Genomic DNA, 24,204 nt, shown 5'->3' on the forward strand with positions numbered 1-24,204 from the left:
GAGAAATATAGATCAGTGGAACAGGACAGAAAACCCACGCACCTACAGTCAACTAATCTATGACAAAGGAGACAAGAATATACAATGGAGAAAAGACAGCCTGTTCAATAAGTGGTGCTGAGAAAACTGGACAGCCACATGGAAAAGAATGAAATTAGAACACTCCCTAAAACCATACACAAAAATAAACTCAGAATGGATTAAAGACCTAGATATAAGACTAGATACTATAAAACTCTTACAGGAAAACATAGGCCAAACATTCTCCAACATAAATGACAGCAATATCTTCTCAGATCCACCTCTTAGAGTAATGACGGTAAAAACAAAAATAAACAAATGGGACTTAATTAAACTTAAAAGTTTCTGCACAGCAAAGGAAACTTAAACAAAACAAAAAGACAACCCACAGAATGGGAGACAATATTTGCAAGTGAATCGACTGACAAGGGATTAATCTCCAAAATTTATAAACACCTTCTGAAGATCAATACCAAAAAAACAAACAACCCCATCAAAAAATGGGCAGAAGATCTAAACAGACAATTCTCCAAAGAAGACATACAGATGGCCAAAAAACACATGAAAAGATGTTCAATATCACTCATTATTAGAGAAGTGCAAATCAAAACCACTATGAGGTATCACCTTACACCAGCCAGAATGGCCATCATCCAAAAGTCTATAAACAATAAGTGCTGGAGAGGGTGTGGAGAAAAAGGAACACTAGTACACTGTTGGTGGGATTGTAAATTGGTGCAACCACTGTGGAAAACAGTATGGCAATTCCTCAGAAAACTAAAAATAGAACTACCTTTTGATCCAGCAATCCCACTCCTGGGCATCTATCCAGAGAAAACCATGACTCGAAAAGACACATGTACTCCAATGTTCATTGCAGCACTATTTGCAATAGCCAAGACATGGAAATAACCTAAATGTCCATCGACAGAGGAGTGGATCAAGAAGATGTGGTACATATACAAAATGGAATATTACTCAGCCATTAAAAGGAATGAAATAACGGCTTTTTTAGCAACAAGAATGGACCTATAAATTATCATGCTAAGTGAAGTCAGTCAGACAATGAGACGCCAACATCAAATGCTATCACTTACATGTGGAATCTGAAAAAAAGACACAATGAACTTCTTTGCAGAACAGATACTGACTCGCAGACTTTGAAAAACTTACGGTTTCCAAAGGAGACAGGTTGTAAGGTGGGGGGATGCCCTGGGGTTGTGGGATGGAAATCCTATGAAATTGGATTGTGATGATCACTGTACAACTATAAATGTAATCAATTCATTGAGTAATAAAAAAATTTTTTAAGAAAGTTCAGGTTGCCTCTAGACAAAGCAAGGATTAGGTGATGAGAGTCTATATAAAGGAACAGTTAAGGGAAGAGCCTAGATCAGGGCTTTTCAGTTCCCAACATGAATAAGCATCACCCAGAGATCTTGTTAAAATTCTGTGGGTCTGGGATTCTATAGAGCCTGAGATTCTGTATTTCTAATAAGCTCCCAAGTGACGCCATGCTGCTGGTTCTCAGACCACATGTTGAGTAGCAAGATGAGACCTCACCTGACACAGATCTCATAGAGTCTCATATGGGTGTTCCTTACACTTGTATAAGAGAAAATTTCATATGGAAATCTGGAAATGTTCAGACATATATCAGGAAGGTTATATAAAATGTTCTACAAAAGCTTCACTATTGGGTTTCTTTCCTTTTTTTAGTTTGTTTGTTTATTTGTTTGTTTAGCTGCACCTGCAACATGCGTAAGTTTCAGAGCCAGGGACCAAACCCTCCCCACAGCAGTGACAACACCAGATCCTCAACCCACTGAGTCATCAGGGAACTCCACTATTGGGATTCTTAATATAGAACCTGTGATAATGAATTACCTTTTTCTAAAAAAAGTATTATCTTCAATGACAAAAAAGTATTACCTTTAAAAAAAAAAAGGTTTGATTCACTTACAAGATATCCTTTAAGGCAAGGCATACTTGTAATATTTGATATATTGCCACTTGTCAATGGGGCCCAAGATTGAGCCTTAGCAATTGTTTTGCTTACTAGGTGTTAATAATTGGGTTTGACTGAATAACAGCCTGCAGACTGAGAATATAGTAAACATCCATTCTGAGAGAACTACTGATGGCAAATTCTGCTTTTAGATTTATGGAAAGCACTCAAACTCTCTGCTTTCTAGTTTTCATTCATTTACTCAACCAACATTTATTGAGTACCTATTATGTGCCAGACATTGTCACGGGTGCTGGGGGTACAGCAGTGGAAAAGACAGACTCAGCCTCAGTGTATATTCTAGAGGGAGAAGAGATGAGACCAGGAGCTGGTGGTGTGAAGAAAGGAAAGCAGGGTTATGAATTATAGCAGGATGGAAGAGAGAGCAGCTATGTGAGATCACTGGAAGCCTCTCTGATGAGGTATTATTTGAACAAAGATCCGAATGCTCAGGATTATTTGATTTTATGGGCAAAAAATAATAGATATTTCACTTTGTTAACAGTTAATACTGTTGGCTCATGTATTATGTCCTATGCATATTTAATAAAGCCACATTCCTTCCCTGGCCTGGGTGCATGACAAGGGCTTGGGATAAGGATAGTGGAGGATTTTTCAGGTCTTTCTGATGAGAAATTTTTTAATTTTATTATTATTATGTTCTTAATTCCAGTAAAAAACCTAGGACATGAGACCTTAAAATAAAAGCCTAAATGTTTATGGTAGAAGAGGTTATTGGGTATGGAAGCCAAAACTTATACTCCAAAGTCAGACTGAAGTTGAAATTTGGATTCAGGATCCATAGGTTTACTATCTGTGTAGCTCTGGGCAAGGGATGTCACCTTTTATAATTCTGTTTTCAACTCTACAGAGGCAAAGTCATTCTACTCACACTGAGGGCAATTAAGAAAAAAACCCTGTTACACAGGAGGTACTCAAACAATTTGTAACTATAATCCTCACCATATATATGAAAGCACCATGCACTGTCAGACCCTGGGAGGCGCCTGACTGTTGGTTTCCTTCCTATTTATCTGCATTATCAGTTTCTCTGCAATTTTTCATTTTACAGATAAACAAGAGTTGATGGTACGTGCACTTCTGCTTGATAGAATTTCATAGGACTCATTTCATCCGTGCGTGATTAGCTTCAAAGCTTCGAATCTAGCCCAGTTTGGAGATAACCAGGAAACGAAACTAAGAGGAGGGAACAAATGCAGCCTTGTAAGAGAAGCAAAAGTCAGCTTGGGGTTGTCTGATGTTTTAAAACTAACATCATCTTTAATCTCCTATGCCCTTCTTCCCAGATAATAAGAGCTGTGCACTAAAAGTGCTGAGATAAACTAATGGGGAACAGGATACTACAAAAGACATTTGAAAGAGCCCATGTAATTTACTGCATGTCTGGTTTGTTTTACTTTCCAAAGCCTTCCTGTTGCTCCAGGAAATTTGTCTCTCTGGCAACCTTCGGCCCTCTTTTGGCCGGGGAGTCCTGAAAAAAGCATTTGAGGGCAGGTACACAGATGCAAAGCTCTCGGAGCGAGGAGTAAGTACAGGCTTTGCTTCCAGGGTAACATCGGAGGCATAAACAACATATCCTTTTAGCACTTGCTTGAGAGAATTATCCTAAAGGTAGGGAACCAAGAGGCTGTTGGTACCTTCAGATACACACAACTCCCAACATGTCCTGAAGGTAATTTACATGCAGGAACCACTCAAAGCCTCCTACTCAATGAACTGTACCCCTGGGGAAAAGCTATGCAAGGCCGGATCAGTGTGGGAACAACATACGGGTGTCCTCGGTGCCAAAAAGGGGATTGGGCTAGATGGAAAATCCCCAAAACGGACCATCTGGCAGCATAAATTATCCATTTAAAAGGGCTGGTGTGAGTTAATGACACCAAAGTCACCACGAACATGTACAACATCCTTCAGTTGAGTTTTAATGTCCCCTCAGGCCCTGTTTCAATTATGACTTTCTTTGCTGAATATGGCCAGATGTAAATTTATCCACTGTTCCCCCACCCCGCACACATATACCATGAAACTGCATTTTTCTGTACTGAAATAGGCATAGAGAATGGAGAATCTGTCCAAGAATATAGCATATGTGATTTTTTTCTTAGAGAACCAACCCCCAATTATACATATATATGTATAGTAATACAGGTACAGTATAATATACTGTATGTAAATAGTATATAAACATGTGTGTATATATGTGTGGCATAATACATAGTATAATTACCATTTTTTTTTTTATAAAAAGGATCTAGCCACTGAAGTTTATTCAATGACCACAAAGGATGTATGTATTCAGATATTAAAATTTATGACTATTTGGATCACACTATGCAGAGAGGAACAGAATCACTCTAAATAAAAGAATCACCCAAAGCACTCCATATTTGGCTAAACTACGCCCCAAAGAAATCTACCTAAGGAGTTCCTGCTGTGGTGCAGCGGGTTAAGAATTTGGCTGCAGCGGCTTGGGTCACTGCGGAGGTGTGGGTTTGGTCCTCGGCCCAGCACAGTGGGTTAAAGGATCTGGCAAAGGTCACAGATGCGGCTCAGATTCAGTCCCTGGCCTGGGAACTTCCACATGTACCATGGCTGTGAAGGAAGGAAGGAAGGAAAAGAGGAAAGAAAGGAAGGAAGGAGGAAGGAAGGAAGGGCCCAGAGAATAGTCTCGTGGTGGAGTTTGCTGTACATTCGACACAATAAAGCAACCTCGGTCTGAGTAAAACTTCATCAGTCTGACCCTCAGGCACCATGTCCTGAACCTCTAATGTAGACATTTTGATTCTGGTTGTCGCAGAAGCAGACAAGCTGACCAGGACTCTAATTGGCTTTTTGAAAAGGATTCAAAGAGGTTTTAAATCTTTCCCATCGGCACTGTCCTGAGGTGGTGCTGATGATGCAGGTGGAGGTGCCAGGGGTCGGCACGTTCGTCTCCACCGAGGTCACTTTGCTTGAATGGCAGGAACGTGAGTGCAGAATGAAGCTCCTATCTGGCCTTTGCAGAAGACCTGCCGCACCGCGAGTACTCTGCTGGCAATATTTAGGAGACAGTAGCACCAGAGGCGAAATCCCCATCCTTGTGCTGCCCGTGTCACCACGGGATGATCATAAGTATCTGCTCCCCACCCCCGACTGAATTCTTTGAAAGCAGGGGCCCCAGCCTTCCCACTCATCCTTGAATTCCCAGAACAAGGCCTCATCCGGAGAAAGTTCCCGAGGAAAGCGTGAGTGAATGAATAAATGAGCTGGCTGAGAAGATTAGACAGAAGCAAGGCAAAGTGAAACTTCTGAATTTTAGTAAAGGGAGCAAGAGGAAGGACTCAGACCGTGGGGCCTGAGGTTTTGTTTTGTTTTGAATTATCATACAGTAAAACTGTCTGGGGGTTCAGGAGTGGAAAGCATACGTTTCTATGAGTGTTAAAACGTGTATGGATTCCTCCCGCCATGACGACCGTGTCAGGATAGAGAACAGTCCCATCACCCCCCAAATCTCCAATGTACGATTTCCTTTATAGTCGCACTCTCTGAGGATTTGCCTTCGACATGTTCAGGAGGAGAGAAAGGAATTAAGATGAGATGGACTTTCTTGGTGCTACTTTGTCCATGTAGGGAATCACGCTGAGGCATGGGCTGGGGAGAATGGTCAGAAACCCTTTGTTTCAAACTGACTGTGCCAGGTATAATTCTTAGCTAGGTCATGAATATTACCTCATTGGATCCTCAAGGGCACTGAAATAGATATTATTATTGACAGGTTATAAAAAAGGGGACACTTAGTCTCAGAGAGGTTAGGTAACTTGCCCGTAATCACACAGCCAGCAGGAGGAGCTGGAGCCAGAATTACACTCCGCCTGTTTTCTCCAAAGCTCACAGTATTCCCTATGTCATCTGACTCTGCATGTTTCGGAAGGTGCTAGAGACAATTCCCCCTTCCCCGTGTGGAGGTCCGACATTGAGAAAAGTTCCAAAAAGCCAGTGCCATCAGAATTAGTCACATCAGGAGTTCCCGTCATAGCTCAGGGGAAACAAATCTGACGAGCATCCATGAGGATGCAAGTTCCATCCCTGGCCTCACTCAGTGGGTTAAGGATCCGGTGTTGCTGTGAGCTGTGGTGTAAGTCGAAGACACGGGCCGAATCTGGCGTTGCTGTGGCCGTGGCATAGGCTGGTGGCTGCAGCTCCGATTCAACCCCTAGCCTGCAAACCCACATGTGCTGTAGGTACGGCCCTAAAAAGACAAAAATAATAAATAAATAAAAAATAAAAGAATTAGTCACATTAGTCAAGACAAGACTACCCTAGGAGGTTAGACTAGCTAACCTCATCTGTCTAGTTCACTAAGGATGGACATCAAGACAGCTGTTCCTTTTCTATAGAATGCTTTCAAAAGAACCATGATGAAATCCAGTAGCAGGAAAACATATTGAAAAGTCTCATTTTATAAAGATCCAAGGATAAGCTATTGCACAGGGAACCCACTGTTCCTTTCTAACATTGTCAATGCAGTTGAAAAAGTTGATAGGTTTTTATTTGGATCATTAAAAGATCAAGCTCCAGGGCAATGAGTATCGGACGAAAGGAAAGGCAGATGGGACGCTGGACTGCAGTGTAGGTGAAAAGATGTAAAAGCAGAAAATCCCACACACCCTTTGCAGGCTTTCGTTTCGGCTGAACGGCAGCCTCGCGCTGTCACCCTTTCGCAGAAGCAGCTGTCAGACACGACCACGTGTTCGTGTGGAAAATGTCAAGACGTCCACTCCTCCGAGCTGCTCCTTCCCCTGACGCCCGGCCCGGCCCGCCCCGCGAGGGCCCCTTCCCCGCCCGCCCCGCCCTGCACGCGCCCGCCCTGCTTACCTGGCTCCACTTCGTGCCACCCGCTGGACTGACTTCCGCTCCCCGGGGAGCGGCCCTGGCCCGTGTAAAATGGCTCTTCACCAGGACTGTCCATTTCATCCTCCACAGACTTGAGGCGCTTTGTGGAGCTGAAATAACAAACGAGCACATGTTTAAGAGCCATCCCAACCTCCTTTCTCCTGGACTCGGCATCTCTGGTCGAAAGAGAGCCAAGGCAGGAAGCAATTGGGTAACTCAGGGTCGTCTGTGGACGACGCTCTCCTTCGGCTCCTGTGCAGTGCAGGGAGCCCCTGGGTGTGTTGAGCAAAGTCTCAGGTCTGTGTTGCTCCAAGTGTCTGGGGTTTGATTTTTATTGTCACTCAAGCTGCTGCTGCCGCCGCCACATCCCATTCCTTTTTCCTTTGAAGAGCTGGAGGCTGGCTCCCGCTCCTGCCTTCACCTGGAAGAGGCGCTAGTAAGCCCACATCTGTGTCTCCTCCAGCGGTGCCTGGCACGGAGTCACGTCCCTAGACCTCAATTCAGTCCCTTCTGGCACCACAGAAAGGAGAAAACTCAGGGTGTGTGACCCTTGAAGAGAAGCCCGGATTGTCTTTTGACTTTTTGCTGTTTTTCTTATCTTCCACTCAGATCTGTTCATTTAAAAAATATTTCTTGTGCAGTGACAAGAGTCCAGGTACAGATCTAGGTATGAGAGCTAAAACAGCGAACAAACGAGACACAAAGAGAAGGAAGGGGTACACCTCCTTGTGAGAGAGCAAGGGACATGGAAAAAAAGAGTGACTTTTTTTTTTTTGTTTTTTCTCTGCTCCCTCGGTATATGGAGGTTCCCAGGCCAGGGGGTCTCACCAGAGCTGTAGCCGCAGGCCTACGCCACAGCCACGCGGGATCCAAGCCCACACCACAGCTCACGGCAACACTGGATCCTTAAGCCACTGAGCAAGGCCAGGGATCGAACCCGCAACCTCATGGCTCCTAGTCAGATTTGTTAACCACTGAGCCACGACAGGAACTCCTGAGACCCAGTGACTTCTATGCCCTTCCTCTACCAAGAAATTACCCACATGAAGTTCTAGGCCATCAGGATAGGGGATCTAATTGTGTTGGAGAAATATGGTCGGGAAATTTCCAGCGTGTATTCCATCTCTTCCAGCGAAAGGGCTGAATTTTTTTTTTCTTCCAATCGGAGGCTACAGGATTAAAATGGAATGAAATGCTACCTGTTGTCCTGTGTTAACTGATGATGTCACTAACACACCAGAATGGGTAGATTTCACACCTGGCGCAAGTGCTTTGGGGAGATCTCTTCCTTGTGTGTCAGGGTGCAGAATTTTTAATATGTGTTCATTCATCAGACACTTACTGTCACCTCCTACATGCCAGGTGCTGTGCTAAATGCTGGAATACTGAAATGAGGCACACGAAACCCTTGCCTCCATGGGGTTTACAATCTCGTGGAGGAGGACAGAGAGGTAAACCCAACTGTGCAGAAGAGAAACAGAGGCATGATGAACCGTGCAGAGGTTCGAGGGTCTTCCTCGCTGGAGGACAGAAGCAATAACAGGCCGGGAAGGTGAGACCTTCCCAGAGGAGATGGTTGCTGTGCTGTCTGTTGAGACAGAGTGGCAGGAGATGGGGCAGAAAGAAGGGTGGGGCAGAGAAAGCCTGTTATTCAGCTGATGCACCACTCAGGCAGCCCTTCGGGCTTTTAAAATATTGAATTATGTCTTTACCAACTGGCAAAGTGCCATGGTCCCAAGTCCCATAAGTTTCCCCCAACTTGACCACTCCATCTCTGCCCTAGGACAGCCTCATGATGCCAAAGCTGAAGGGTTAAGGTCCGGCACATCAGGGGCATGCCGGGACTTGGCCTGGTGGCAGGGCAGGATCTGTCCCAACTGGTATGCTCGTGTCACACAGGTTATGGACTATTTCGAACATCACTCCGGGAGAGAGGTGCCTATCAGGCAGAAACAGCACCTCGAGCAGAGTGTGACACACGCAGAGAACTGCCAGGTATTTGCTGTGGCTGAAGTGGCGGTGGGGCACAGTGAAAGAAGGGGGTGAGGGCTATACAAGAGTCTGTGTGTCTGCACTTTCTCCTACAAGCAACGGAGATTCCCTGCAAAAGTCTAAACGGGGAGTGACGTCAGAGTCATCTTTTGGAAAGGTCACTCTGGTAGCTGCACAGATGATGGCTTTTGAAAAGCAAAGGGAAAAGAAGGGATGGAAACTAGAGGCAGGGAGAGAAGTAAAAGGCTGTGTGGTAATCCAAGTGAAAAATGCAGAGCGCCCATTTCAAGGCCTGAAATTCTGGCTACTAAAGCCGGCCTTCCAGTATTCTTAGCGTTTAAGTTCTATCCTCATTAAAGCCAGACACGGAAAAGCAACATGTCTGTAGCATGCTAGCTTAGTACCCAAAGGAAAGAACCTTTAATAGCTTATTTAGTGTTCTTTGCTTGGCTTTCCTTGATGTTTGATGAAAAAAAGCCAAAGAACTTTTCTGTATTTTATGTAAAACTGCATCTAACAGAAGTCCTTTATAAAAGGATATACACAAAAATTTCTCTTAATACATAAAACCAGAAAACAATATGGTCTCTTTAAATCAATTTCTATTGTTTCCTTTTATTATAAAATGCACATGCTACTACCTAGCGCTTCCCCTTATTGCCTTGGCAACCAGGAATCTCAGAGCTGAACGTGAGGCATAACTCTGGGCTCAGGTACCTGATAAACAATCTTGCCTATCTTCCTATATGGTTTCTGGCTTCTCTTTGTACATTTACTATTACCTGTTGTGTTTTTTAACTGAAAGCCACTTGAAATAATTTTGAAAACAAATAAATATTTGTTGGAAACAAAAAGTGGGAACAAAATAAATACTAGATTATTGCTGGGGTTTTTTGTGTTTGTTTGTTTGTTTGTTTGTTTGTTTTAAGGGCTGCAAGTGCAGCATATGGAAGTTTCCAGGCTAGGGGTCAAATCGGAGCTACAGCTGCCGGCCACAGCCACAGCCACAACCACACCATGCCAGATCTAAGTCACAGCTGTGGCCTACACCACAGCTCATGGCAACTCCAGATCCCTGACCTACTGAGTGAGGCCAGGGATCGAATCTTCGTCCTCATGGATTACTAGTGGGGTTTATTACTGCTGAGCCACAGCAGTGGCTGTGGGAACTCCTGTTGTTGTCCTTTAATTTCCAGTGACAATCAGAGTGTCTGACTAATAGCAGATGCTCAAAAAGTGCTGAATTGGACTATAGACTTAAAAACAGTTATATGGGTACTTGTAACAAGGATTCATCCAAGTGTCCTGATTCAGAGATCTCACCCCAAAGGCCACCTTCATTGCCCATCATTGTCTCAATAATTTTCGGAGCTGCTAAAGCTTTTGATTTCTGTGGTGTCCTCTAATAAAATGCAAATACCTATGCAGTTATTAAATTCTAAAGGTGAAAGAGTCTGTAGACACTAGCTGACCACTTAGTTTGAAAGCAAGGATTGTCGGGGGTTGATGCAGGATAAATGTTTGGAGAGTGGAGACGCAGGCTGGAGGAGAGAACAAGATCCAGGAGTGAAGAAAGTCAGAAGTGCCAGGAGGGATGGGTGGAGGGCTTCCAAGACAAAGTTTACCAACCTCATACACTTGACAGTTGGTTTATCTTGATGAAGTTCTTTGGGTTAAGAAAATATGTTTTATCTCAATTTTTACACTACCCCTTCTATGATTTTGGAGCTGTTTACTATGAAGGGACAGAACCTACAGTTAATGCCTATCAGTCTTCTTTATTTTTTTGAACTGAGAAATGAATCCGTCATTAATTTTGGTTTTTCACTCTTGACTTTCTAACACACTGATTCTATTCTCCCAGAATCGTTTAAGGAACCTAGGGAAGTTCCAGTAAGATCTGTACATAAGAGGGAGGAGAAATACTCTAAGTAGTGACACACCATCTCCTCTAGTGTGTGTGGGATTTGTTCTTTGGTTCTCGGTCATTCTACGTAGAAATTAAGGTAAGACTATTACCTTCATTCCAAATATTTGCTTAATTCCTGCTATGTGCAAAGCCTAGAAGTTTTACCACAGAACTGCAAAACGCCGCTTTGCTGACAGTTCCTAGTACTCTGAACTAAAAAAACAAAACAAAACAAAACAAAACAAACAAACAAAAAAACAAACACTCCGTTTACTTGTCAGTCTCTACCCTGAGATTGCAAAGCTCTTGTCTCTTGACTTTACATCCACAGTGCCTAGGACAATATCCTTGGGACCTAACAAATGTTTGTTGCTGAGCTGGGAGAGGTAGACACTGTCTTCCAAGGGATTTACAGTCCAGATGGGGAGGCAGGACCTGTCTGTACCTCAAAGATGATAACAATCATTCAAAAGAGTAGGTGCTAAGTGTTCAGGAAAAGTAGAGATGCTAGCTATTCCTTTCTGGGGGGCTTCGTATTCTATTGTTCCTTACTGAAGGAGTAAGCCCCATCCCTAAGCAGATTTAGTGTCAAAATAGCATGGTTTTACAGTTCCAAAAGGCCTGGGTTTGATTGTAGACGCTGCCATTTACTCGATCTGTGACCTTGGGCAAAATACCTAACTTCTCTGAGCTCCGGGCTGACCCACTGTTTAATGGCAACCCTGTCTATATTGTATAATTACTGTACCAATTAACTCATATCAGGTATGTAAAAGCACCTAATACAGTGGCTGCCACAATTAATATTGGCACAGCATGAACAAATATTGATTGGTAGATGAACTTTTCTATATGTAAATCTGGGGTATTCTTCTCGGCACATTTTCTAAACCATATACAGATAATTCTGCTGAGTCTATATATCTAAAGAATAATTTTAAAAGAATCACCTTAGGAGAGCCTAATGAGAGCAAAACAAACATATTACCGACGTATTAACTACTCATGCTGTTTATACTTAGCTCCTTATCAGGGTTAGTTATTTGTAGACTCTGGACTTTTAAATGACACCATCCTTTTAAATGACATTTATAACCAGGTTTCCACATCGAGAGTCACAACAAAAGGCAACAAAACAGCTGGGGACGTCTTAGAAAGGGTGTTTGGGATGTCCATGGTACATGCGCAGCATGTATGAAAAACAAACAGCCCATCAACTTTTAAATTAATCACTGACTGTAAGTATTTGCAAAGCTTTTGCATGTTGACCCAGTGCAGTTGCACACAATGTCTCTTCCATCAGCAAACATTCAAAATCCTCAAAAATGTATTAACACTCGAATGTGTTCACAATATTGTTCTTTTATTGTAAATGTGGAGTTTTTTTTGGATTGGAGACTTTTTTCCTGAGAAGCTGATGCTGCAGTGAACTGAGGGGAACATTTAAACAACATGAATGATGATGGAAGGATTTGGTGGTTATATTTAGGGAATACTTTTCTTTAACTGTCTTCAAAGTATGGTAATGACTAAGCTGATTTGTTTTTTTTGTTTTTTTCAAGTAATGATGGTTAAAATATATAAAGTCAAAGTAAGAATGAGCCTCCACCAAGGAAAATTTCCCTGGCCATTGTTTTAAATCCTGAAACCCTGGTTTCAGGATTTAAAACTTGCTTTAGGAGGAATATAAGTTTGTCAAACGTTTTTCTGCAAAGTACACAAACATAAAAGATTGTTCTGCACCATTTTTTCTTTGTTGTCACAGTCCAGTGCTAAAGCCAATTTGAAAAAGAATACTCTGGGTTTGATGCCTAATCCCTTTCCCTCTTGCACAGGTTATCTAGAGACAACAGGATCTCACAAAACGCTTCATTTTGATTCTGGCTTTGAGACCTCAAGGGGATCAAGAACCCTGGAATCGTTACCTGGTTGTATTCTTTTAGATTGGCTCTTTCAGAGGTCTCCTCATGTAACGGTGTTTATGATCTGGCCCCATATTGCAGCTGGACTGCTTTCACCTTTACATCCTCCCACCAGGACACCAAAGGAGGTTTCATCTCTCAGGGCAACTCCACTAGCCAAGATTTTGAGACCTCTCAGGGACCAGCAGGAAAAGAGCTGGGACTGAGTGGCAATGTCAGCTGTGGGCTTGGGAACTAGAGCTGATGCCGCCAGTGTCAACTTTCAGCCCAACAAGCCAAAGCACACACCCTTTCCCGTCATCCAACCGTGTCCTGAATGTCCTGCGGACATGCCATGTTCATCACCCATCCTTCCCCCACACCTTTGCTCATGTCGTCATCCCACCCAGAACCCAGTTCCCCGACTCTCCATCTCACCTGCCCCAACCAACACTTACAGCTTAGAGCTGAGCACAAGTCCAAAAGCTTTTTGGATAAAGCTTTTTTTAAAAACTATTTTCAGCCTATGCCACACACGTTTTTTTTTTTTTTACTGACTGGTGTACATCTGTATATACATATGCATGCTGCATGTACAGTTGCTTTCTTTCCCCAGTGAGACTGAAACATCTATTGGGGCTAAACCCATTTCTAGCATCTTCTACTACTATAGGCACACTGCTAAGTGTCTAGCAGGGCCGGAGTTAAAATCAAGGTGTGTAATTGTGAAGTATGACCTCTTTAAGAGCCGCCATTCAAATTACCTGGTAGAGGATGTGCTGGGTAAAGACCTCCTCATTGCTCCCGGACTCATGCTGTAGTATGAAGAACTTTCTAAATCTGAGAGAGAAAAATTGGGGCCAGTTCCTGCAGCTATTGGTGCTAGAATTTAAAAAGAAAGAGAGAAAGAAATATCAGGTAAATTCTGTCAACAGAAGATTGAGGAGAGCATACTTCAGTGTTGCATTTAACACATTTAATTTCTGAATTTCTATGGTAAGCTTATCCAAAATAATCAGTAATGACCTCTGACCTTAAAAGAATATTGACAATAAAAATCGTCTACACCAGAAGAACATATCTTTTTTTAATCCTCTATCTTTCATCTTTTCTCCTTTTGTAATGGTAAATTGTCACTAAGGTTGCAACATTCCTGGATGCTTTTAACAAAAAATACCTCCAGGTGTTGGTCTGAAACTTTTCTTGAATGACCAGCCAAAACATGCCTTGGGCTTTACTAACTTTGATCCTGATAGCTTCCACTTGTTTGTATTTTGGAATTAGTTCTGAACAGCGAATTCATCTTTCTAAGCCATCCAGTCCCAGGCGAGAAACGTGTGATTTCTCCTTGCTCTGAATCACCTCTGTACCCTGCATATAGTTTCAGGCAGGGTCCTTACACTATGGTTCTCGAGCCCTGATTTGCGTAGATAAAGTTTCACTGCAATAGCCACACCCCTTCATTTACACACTGTCTCCACTTCCACACGACAACGCCAGAGACACAGCTGTAACAGAGACCATATGGTTCACAAAGCAGAAAATATTTATATGGAAGAATTTGCCAACCTCTGATTCAAGAGATGGTTAAAAATAACTTTCACTGCACGTGATTTTCAGAGCTGATCCTTATGTGATTCACTGTATTTTTTTATGCCCTGGAGCCTCTAAGATATCTTGTTTACTGGAGTAGCTTAATAAATATTTCTGAATCGTTAAATAACATCTATTGATCTTAGGAAACACCTCTGTGTAAAATTAGTGGTGCAACTATGTAAGTGCAAATAACTGTTCTTTTGAAAGATTATGCAAAGTGGAGCAGTAGATGCATATACGTCTGTATTACGGTGTTAGTTTGAGAGTTTTAAGCCTATATAAGTGGTTATATAAATAAACTAAATAGAGACTCCTATCCATAAGAAGAAAGGACGGTTAGGAAAATCATGAACCCGGGACTTTGATTCTTTCAACAAATAATTACTGAGAGTCTGCTAGTGCCGAGAACTGTGCTGGCTAAGGAAGGCACTTTAATGAATGACAGGGTCCACACCCTGAAACAGCTCTGCAGGGTGAGGCTGACAGGTTAATTTCAATACAGCCTGCTAAGTCCTTTGCTAGAGTTATTCCTAAATTGATATGGTCACACAGAAGTGGGTATCTAACCCAGCCGAGGAATAAGAGGTTCAATGGAGTAAAACGACTTCAGCAAATATGATGCCTGGGAAAAATGTTAAAAAGACGAGAGCATCTACCCAACTGAGAGGGATGGAGGCATTTAAGTAGAGGAAACAGCATTAATAAAGGTAAGAGAACATAAAATGAGTACTGGATTTCTGCTAACTTGGTATGATGTGGTATACAATACATGGAGAGGGGGTCAGGTCACAAGGAGTCTGGTAGATTTTATTTATTTACTTATTTACTTATTTATTTATTTTGCTTTCTAGGGCTGCACCTATGGATATGGTGCATATGGAGGTTCCTGGGGGAGATTTAAGGTCAGGTCACAAGGGGTCTGGTAGATTTTATTTATTTATTTATTTATTTTGCTTTCTAGGGCTGTATCCACAGCATATGGAGGTTCCCAGGCTAGGGGCTGAATCAGAGCTACAGCTTCCGGCCTACACCACAGCCACAGCACCACAGGATCCGAGCCACGTCTGCAACCTACACCACAGCTCACAGCAACACTTGATCTTTAACCCACTGAAGGAGGCCAGGGATCGAACCCGTGTCCTCATGGATGCTAGTCAGATCCGTTAACCACTGAGCCATGGTGGGAACTCCATGGTAGGTTTTCTTTTTAAGAAACATGAATTTGAGTTCAGTGGATTCCCCAGTTTATAAGCTATTAAAGCACTTATCACACTCCACTATAACTGGAGACTGTCGGGGTTATACTGCCAGCATCTAATCCTGGCACCAGGAGGTAGTCAGTAAGTGCTGGTCAAAAGGAACTGATTATTAGTCAAAGGAGAACCAACAAAGTGTAAGCATGCCATCATCAAATTTGCATTTATAAGCTAGACACATCACCTGCCATGAGGGTAGGAAAGGGGTGGAGAGGGGTGGCAGCTGAAGAATTTAATCCGTAAAACCATGGAAGCCCCTGGAATCGTTTAAATAAGAGAAGATGGGGATCTGTTCTAAATTCAAGGGATGGAAAGGAGGAGCCTGGTGACAGCTGTTTAGGAGTTAAAATTGAGAAAACGTATTGACTTCTTGAGCGTGGTAACAACGAGAAAGGAGGAGTATGGGATAATTCCCAGGACGGCTGCCTGGGAAACTGGGTGAACTGTGAAGCCATAACAGAACTATGCAATCAAAAAGTAAGAGGAGGGTTCCCGTCGTGGCACAGAAGAAACAAATCCGACTAGAAACCATGAGGTTGCAGGTTCGATCTTGGCCTCCTTCACTTGGTTAAGGATCTGGCATCGCCGTGAGCTGTGATGTAGGTTGCAGACACAGCTCGGATCTGGTGTTGCTGTGGCTGTGGTGTAGGCCGGCAGCTGTAGCTCTGATTCAGCCCCTAGTCTGGGAACCTCCATATGCCATGGGTGTGGCCCTAAAAAGTGCAAAAAAAAAAGTATGAGGGAACACAGCAATTTCTAAAATAAACAATTAGTGGTTTGATTAAGAGCAATGGACAAACCTTAATCAAAACTATCATTATATAAAAACAGTCGCTGTAAAGAAGTAGAAAACTCTGAAATTCACATATAATTTCTGAAATTCAAACACATCTCTCAATGACAAGCTCTAATGGCAGGAGGCCTTTACTTCAAAAACAAATAGTTAGGCTTGACATTAAGTATAAACAGAGTTCTAATTCATCATTTTGCTAGTCATTCTCTAATCTGCTTTTTTAATTACATTTATTTGTATAATTTCCCCTTTGATTTCATAATACTTTGTGCATGAAACAGGCCATGGGGTGGGGAGGGATTACTTCAATATGAGCCCGGATCCCTCACTACCTGTCTTAGCAATCTGACACATAATAGGGGCTTAATGTTTGTGCCTTCATGGATCTTAGGGAGTCATACCTCTTGTTAGCTAAAGAAAAAGATAAACATTTCTCTAATAATTAGTGATGTTGAACATCTTTTCATGTGCTTTTTGGTCATAGGTCTGCTTCTTTGGAGAAATGTCCGTTTAGATTTTCTGACTGGTTTTGTGTTGTTTGTTTTTTTGGTATAAAGCTGTATGAGATGGTTGTGCATTTGGGGAATTAATCCCTTGTTGGTCACTTCATTTGCAAAGATTTTCTCCCATTCTGAGTTGTCTGGTTATCTTTTTTTTTTTTTTTTTTTTTTGATCTCTTTAAGGCTGCACCTGTGGCATATGGCAGTTCCCAGGCTAGGGGTCTGGTTGTCTTTTAGTTTTGTTTATGGTTTCCTTTGCCCTGCAAAAGCTTTTTTTTTTTTTTTTTTTTCTTTTTTCTTTTTTTAGGGCCATGCCCTCGGCACATGGATGTTCCCAGGCTAGGGGCTGAATTGGAGTTGTAGCTTCTGGCCTACACCACAGCCACCGCAACTCAGGATCCTAGCCACATCTTCAAACTACACCACAGCTCATGGCAACGCCGGATTCTTAACCCACGGAGCAAGGCCAAGGATCGAACCTTTGTCCTCATGGATGCCAGTCAGATTTGTCTCTGCTGAGCCAAGATGGGAACTTCTGCAAAAGCTTTTAAGTTCAATCATATGAGGTCACTAACATGTAGAATCTCATTTTTAAAAATGACACAAAAGAACTGACAAAAAGGAACAGACTCAAAGATTTCTGAAACCAAATTCATGGTTATCAAATGGGAAACGTGGGCAGCGGGGAGATAATTTAGGGGGTGGGATTGACATATACACGCTACTATACATATAGATGGTAACTGAGACCTACTGTATGGGACAGGTAAATCCACTCAGTACTGTGTAATGACCTATGGGAAGAGAATCTGAAAAGAAATGGGTATATGTATGTGTGTAGCCGATTTACTTTGCTGTGCACCTGAAACTAACCCAACTTTGCACATTAACTATACTCCAATAAAGTTTATACGTATGTATCAAAGAGGATAAGGCTAACTGGTGCCAAGGGTCTGGATTTAGATGGGGTTGAGGCTTCGCCCAGACGGAGCACCAAGGAAACTGAGTCACCTCACTCCCTCCTTTCCTCTTGGAAGGAAAGACAAAGCAAGCTGTGAATGAGACAGACTTGCTGGACCAAGAGGAGACAGGGGTAGTCTGAGGCCCTCTGCCTCTCGGTGAACATCCAGCGGCTCTTCATTTACATTATTTTATCTAACAGGTTCTCCTCTGAAGAATATCTTTAACCTTGATTATATTTTTAAAATGTCAAGGGAAGAAAAATACATGTGTGCATGTGGTGTGTCCACCTCTCAGGGAGAATAAAAAAATCGTGGAGCCCACAGAGATGTCCCTTACCTTGCCCGTGTATCTGCTTCCTGTGAACCGCTTAGTACACTGTCGCTGTAACCTAGCAAGTAGCATTGGGTGGCCTGGCAGCCTGTGATGCTTCCCCAAGGGTCTATTGGATTTCTGATGACTAACATGAGGGCTTGGCAAACTGATTATGTGTGTCTGGCATTTTAAAGCCTCACTAAGTTTTTGGAATGGGAATGGATTTCACACCTGGGTTAAATAATCCTAATAGGCACAGTCCAAATGCTGCCTTCTTCCGAAAAGTCTCGTAAGGAAACATCGCCCGGTCCTGTCTGTATGTATGTTTCGCGTGAATGTCACCTAAGTGGGGTGGGTTCTGATTCCGTGGTACTGTGCCAACCAAAGAAAAGGTCTTCTGTCTGAAGGTAAGGGTCACGGTCAAAGTGTCCTTGTACTGGGTTAGGTATTCTGAGTGACTCTCATCTAAAGAACAGGAAGACCCTGGACAGGTAACTAAGAACCCAAAAGGTGGGCTTTTGGCAGGCTTGTCTAAGAACCTATGGGGTCATGTTTTGAGGGGCACTTTATTTATTATCTCTGAGTTAATCCCCAGAATAATCTTTTAGGAATATACATTTTCTAGATGAGGAGAACTAAGCCCTGGAATGAGGTTCAATCACTTGTCCTGGATCACAGAAAGGCAAGAAAGAGAGAGAGCATCAGAGTTAAAATTCAAGGATGTCTGACCTAGAAACTTGTGCTTTTCCTGCCATTACCACCTTGACTTTCATGTACAATATTGGCCTTAAACTTAAGGCGATAAAAGGGTATAGGGTATCTCTGTCCCCACAGGGTTTACAACCTAGCGGAATAATAAAATAATACCTGAATACCTAATACAACCCTGAATCGGCTAAATCTCATAGGAGGCTTGCAAAGAATGTGTTAGGAAAGTTCAAAGCAGTAATAGATCCCATTGGCTTGTGGGATCAGAAAAAGCATTGACTTTGGGAAGAGCTGGTGCTTAAGCTGAGCCTTCAAAGATGGTTAGGATTTAAAGAGGCCCAGATGGAGACGGGAAAAGGTTTCTAAGCAAAAGAGAGGATGTACATAAGTTTGGAGGTAGGAGGTGAGTGACTGATCTGTGGGATCCGTGACAGCTTCTGAGAAGGGGGGTGATGCTTGTTGAATCTGAAGAACATTAACACAACAAGAGACTGCAGAAGGCAGGTAAGGAGACTGACTCTGGAGGTGGGGAAATCAGTTGGTAGGTTGAGTCAGGGGTCCTGGCGAGAGGGAATGGAGGCCTAAACTACACTGTCATGGAAGAAAACAGAATTTTTACAGTTGGTATCTGTCGCCTCTTTCAGGGTGGTAAACAGGTATAAAAGACATGTTTCTCAAATATGACTAGCATTCATGAGGATGCAGGTTCGATCCCTGCCTGGCCTTGCTCAGTGGGTTCCGGATCCGGCGTTGCCGTGACCTGTGGTGTAGGTCGCAGACAAGCCTCAGATCCCATGTGGCTGTGGCTGTGGCACAGGCCAGCGGCTACGGCACAGGCCAGCGGCTACAGCTCCGATTCGCCCCTGGCCTGGGAACCTCCACGTGCCTCGGGTGTGGCCCTAAAAAGACAAAAGACAATAAACAAAGGCATGTTTCTAATTATACACTATGAAAAGGCATACATAAGCAGATGCTTGTGTTATTCAAACAAATAGAAACTATCAAAAACGTGTATATAACGAAATGTGCTTCTTTGTTAATAATGGTATTACATCTTGCAAATTAGCGAAAGAAAAATTGTCAAGGATTAAATGACTTGTTAAAGTGTTTCCAGGGAAATCAAAGTTGTTAAGGGTTAAACAACGTGCCCAGGACGTCATGGTGAGCTTCTAAAGCTGAGGACTAACTAACTGCCTGCTGGTGTATTACGTAGCCACTGCCAATCAAACAAGGGGATTTCAAGGAAAGATTGGACCAACCACAATACTTCCTCTCTGTCCTGTATACTGTGAAACCTGATTTTGCTCCATTTGTACGTGACCATAGACTTTGTCGTTCTTAGGTTCTTTTCTCATACCTAAGATTTTCTACCCAGCTAGATCGTGCAATCTGAGCTCTGTGAAGACAGACAGCCTAGGGCAGAGAAAAAGTGCTGGTCAGGCATGAGAGATTGTTTAGAGTTCAGCCCTGCCAATAACCACCTATGGAACTTGGTTGAGTCATTTAAACTCTTTGGACCTCATAATTCCAATAATAACTATGATAAAAATGAAACTTCACTGTCACCACCGCCAGCACCCCACCCCACCACTGCTATGGGCATCACTATTACAAAACAAGGACTACCATGTACAAGGCATCATTTGCTGGCAGACACTGAGCTAAGAGCTTTTAGCACCTCATCCTACTTAATCCTCACAACACCACCAGGAAGGACTGAGGCACAAGGAGGTTTAGTAACTTTCCTAGGTGGTGAAGTCAGTGGGTTATGCCAGACGGCCTTTAATCCTATGCATCCCACAGCCTCTTTTATGTTCTGAAACAGGTGGTGATCAATAAACATGCTTTGAGTTAAGAAGAGAAAATCACTACCCTCTCCATTGGCACCCCTCTCCCAAGCTTTAAGAGATGCAAAATGACACTCAGACATCTGTAAACATACACAAGTAGCGAGAACTGGCTCCTCAACTCTCTTAAGCAGGAGTGCGATTACTTCAGCTTCGAGTATGTATGGATTTTGTTCCACTGAGGAGGTTGTCTCAAAAGGTTAACTTTTGGGAATTGTCTCTTAAGATGTTATTCCTAAGTCATCCATCCCCCTCCCCCCACCTTCTTTCCTGTCATGCGGAGAATGTAGTCTTTGTGTCACTTCTTAATAAATGGTTTGCTATTAAGGAATCATTACAGTAATGTGGGCTATTGGAAGAAAGGGGTTACTTTAGTAGCCAACCCTCTTAATGACCTGCTCTTCTGTACACATTAGTAGTTGGATAAGGTTGTGGTTATTGAACTTCTGCCATCCACCAGAGACAATCTGCCCAGGCTTGCACTGTTGGAAAGAGAAGATGATGGGGGAAAAAAAAAATTCTATCCAAAATTTCAAGCTACTCTGCCTGGGAGATGACAGTGCACCGAGCTTACGACTTGCTCAATGGGAATCAATGGGGGGCAGTAACTAAATGACAGGTGTGCCCAGCCTATGGCTAATGGCATATCTTCCCTGAGAGGCTGCATTCAGTGGGATTCACCAAATATGTATGGAGCAGCTTGAATGTGCTTGGTGCTGCTCCAGATGCTTGAGAACCATCAGTGACAAGAACTGTAAGAACACTTGCCCTTGTGGGACTTAGTTTAGTGATTAATGGTCATTGCTGGCCCATCCTCACATCTGCAGGGCAACGGAAGTAGGTGGAATAATGGCCAATAGGCATCTCCCCAAAAAAGACTATCAGGATTTTGTTCTCAATTTCCAACTTATAAAATTACTACCGAAAGAAAAAGAGAAGTATATTTCTCTTTTGATTCCATCATCTAATGCACTCACTAAGACTTTGGGAACTTGTAAGGCTGGGGTGGAGTGGGCTGGAGGGGGAGAGTCCAACAACAGCACACAGTTCTTTGGGCCCAGCACAATTTAGCGTTGTTTTGCATTCTAGTGGCAAAGATCTTGTAAGAAAGTCCATGTCACTGGCACAAAAGGAGTGAACATGGGAAAATACTTGTTCTTCTTTCTATCAAAGGCACAGTTGTAAACGCACAATGCTATGAAAACTCAAGCAAATCTGGAATCATCGTTAAAGGGAATTAACTTGGAAAGTAATTTATAGCAAAAAAATTCAACTCCTTTGTTATCTTCCTTTTACCATAATATGCTTCCTGAACACTGCCTATGAGAGAGGGCTTTTAGAAAGAAAAAAAAAAAAGTATTGTAAAATTAACTCATTTTATCAATTTGTGCTCTCGGCCAGAGTTTCCTGACTGTGGCTACAAGGGGCTGTAAAACTGATGAATTTGCATGGAAAAAGAAACCAGTGTAAGTAATTTGTGTAAGAGGGAACGCGGACATAGACTGCTATAATTCAGACACCCTGCAGATAGCAGACTGCTGCAGCGTGAGCAGTTATGGGTTAGAAAAATGACCACACTGCAGTCAGTCTGACTTGAATGGAAATCAATCACAGAGGTACTTTCTCTGCAGCTTCTATGCCACGGTCTTCAGCAACTCCTTTGCCAAGCAGATTTCTGGTCTGTAAACTGTGTGCTGATCTCCTTTTCTCTGCTCTTCCTTTCCGAAAGCTCTGACCCAATGCAGGCTAGGAGTATGTTTTTCCGGAATGGAATGTAAAAGAAAGGCACTGGACTAAAACAAGGGTTTCCCTCTATGTGACAATGAACTTCCCTGCTATTGTAAGACTGAAGCAATGCTTTTTATGAAACGTAGTACTAGGTGCCAAAAGCCAGCAGAATTTTTAACCCCCTCTAAGGCATCTGCTAAGTTAAAGCATCGTTTTCACACATTCACGTTTCGAGACACGAGGTTTATGGTGGCAGAGAAGTTAAACAGAGGAAATTTGTATTTCTTTTTTTTCTTTTTTCTTTTTCTTTTTTGGTTTTTTTTAGGGATGCACCATCCACAGCATATACAGGTTCCCAGGCTAGGGGTGGAACCAGAGCTGTAGCCAATGGCCTACAGCACAGCCACAGCAACACCAGATCCAAGCCGCATCCAGAAACTACACCACAGCTCATGAAAATGCTGGATGCTTAAGCCACTGAGCGAAGCCTGGGATCAAACCTGCGTTCTCATGGATACTAGTCAGATTCGTTTCCACTGAGCCACAAAGGGAACTCTGGAATTTGTATTTCTGAAAAGTGTTTTCCTTTTTACTAAAACCAGAAGGATTCACTGATACCCTCTTCCTCCCCACTGTGAACATGAAGGTGGTTTATCCTTGATAGATAATGATTGTGAGTTCAATGTGTAAGTAAAGTGTATTCCGGCACTTTATTGCCATAAAGCCCAGCCTTGGGTTGCAATAAACTTACATATCTACTCTATAAAGGAAGGAACTTTCCTACTTATTCCTGAATTCTCTTCAGCTCACAGTAATATATTTCACATCCAAATGTTTATTGAACTGAACTAAAATTACATAAGCTTGTTAATGAAAAGTGGCTGAGAACAAATATTTATTGAGCATTTATTATACGCCAGGCAAGGGGGTAGCTGTTTTACCTGAATTATCTCATTTCATCCTTGCATGGGAACATGAAATATGTATTTGTATTATTCTCATTTACAAATGAGAAAATGCGCTGGGAGGTTAAGTAACACAATCAAGGTCACACAGTTAAATATGTGACAGAGCTTGGATTTGAACCCAGATATCTCTAGATATATCTGTTTCTTCTTCACCTGAAGAAACAGAGGTGAAACCCACATTTCTAGCTTCCTTGTCTTTCCTTTGCACAGGTTACTGGGGAGATGAATTCAATAAGACTTAAATCGAAAAATGGTAACTGGCAAAAGGTCTATCTCATTGTCCTCCTTATCACTTCTTTGTTTTTACAGGTCTTTAGAGTTCCCAGCGTCAGGCAGTGCTTCACTGGGTCAAGGGCCTGGTCCAGCAGAGCAACCCCAACCCATGTTGGGATGGGCAGTGCTGACGGATCTCCTGCATTAGTGGGTTCTGCCTTTGAGACTGAAATTGATTTTCTGCATTTTAGAGTATCATCTCGTCTTAGCTTTTGGCTGAGGTCAAATGTGGTACCCGTTTAGTATCTGATACAGCCTCAGCCATGGGATTAAGTCTTCCCTGACAGGGGATGGATCTGATGGCTTAAGAGGTCTTTTCACCACAATGATCTATAAAAAAGGGAAGGGCTTCTAAACGTAAACCCCATAACCAAGAGTACGCTGGGACTATGTGACCATTAGCTATTAGGGAACCAAACCATGTCAACAGAGTCCCATCCCAGCAACCTGCAAATCCAGCTGTCTTCAATAATAGTTCGCAATATTTTCACTAAGAAACTGTTTAATTTTTTTCCTCCTGAAAAATCTTGGGTGCT

At 42.6% G+C, this 24,204-nt stretch overlaps 1 protein-coding gene across 6 annotated transcripts in view; it reads right to left on the bottom strand.

Annotated features, from left to right (window-relative positions):
* The window catches only part of NFIA (nuclear factor I A), a 403,238-nt gene that overhangs the window by 108,622 nt on the left and 270,412 nt on the right, over nt 1–24,204 (bottom strand). For all 6 annotated transcript variants that reach the window (XM_047788855.1, XM_047788853.1, XM_047788851.1 and 3 more), the window contains 2 exons: nt 13,489–13,606; nt 6,905–7,032 (listed from right to left, as the gene is read on the bottom strand). In XM_047788855.1, the coding sequence (XP_047644811.1) occupies nt 6,905–7,032; nt 13,489–13,606 (246 nt within the window). The remainder of the gene's footprint in view (nt 1–6,904; nt 7,033–13,488; nt 13,607–24,204) is intronic.

This window comes from Phacochoerus africanus, chromosome 8 (genome assembly GCF_016906955.1).
Source record: "Phacochoerus africanus isolate WHEZ1 chromosome 8, ROS_Pafr_v1, whole genome shotgun sequence".
NCBI lineage: Eukaryota > Metazoa > Chordata > Mammalia > Artiodactyla > Suidae > Phacochoerus > Phacochoerus africanus.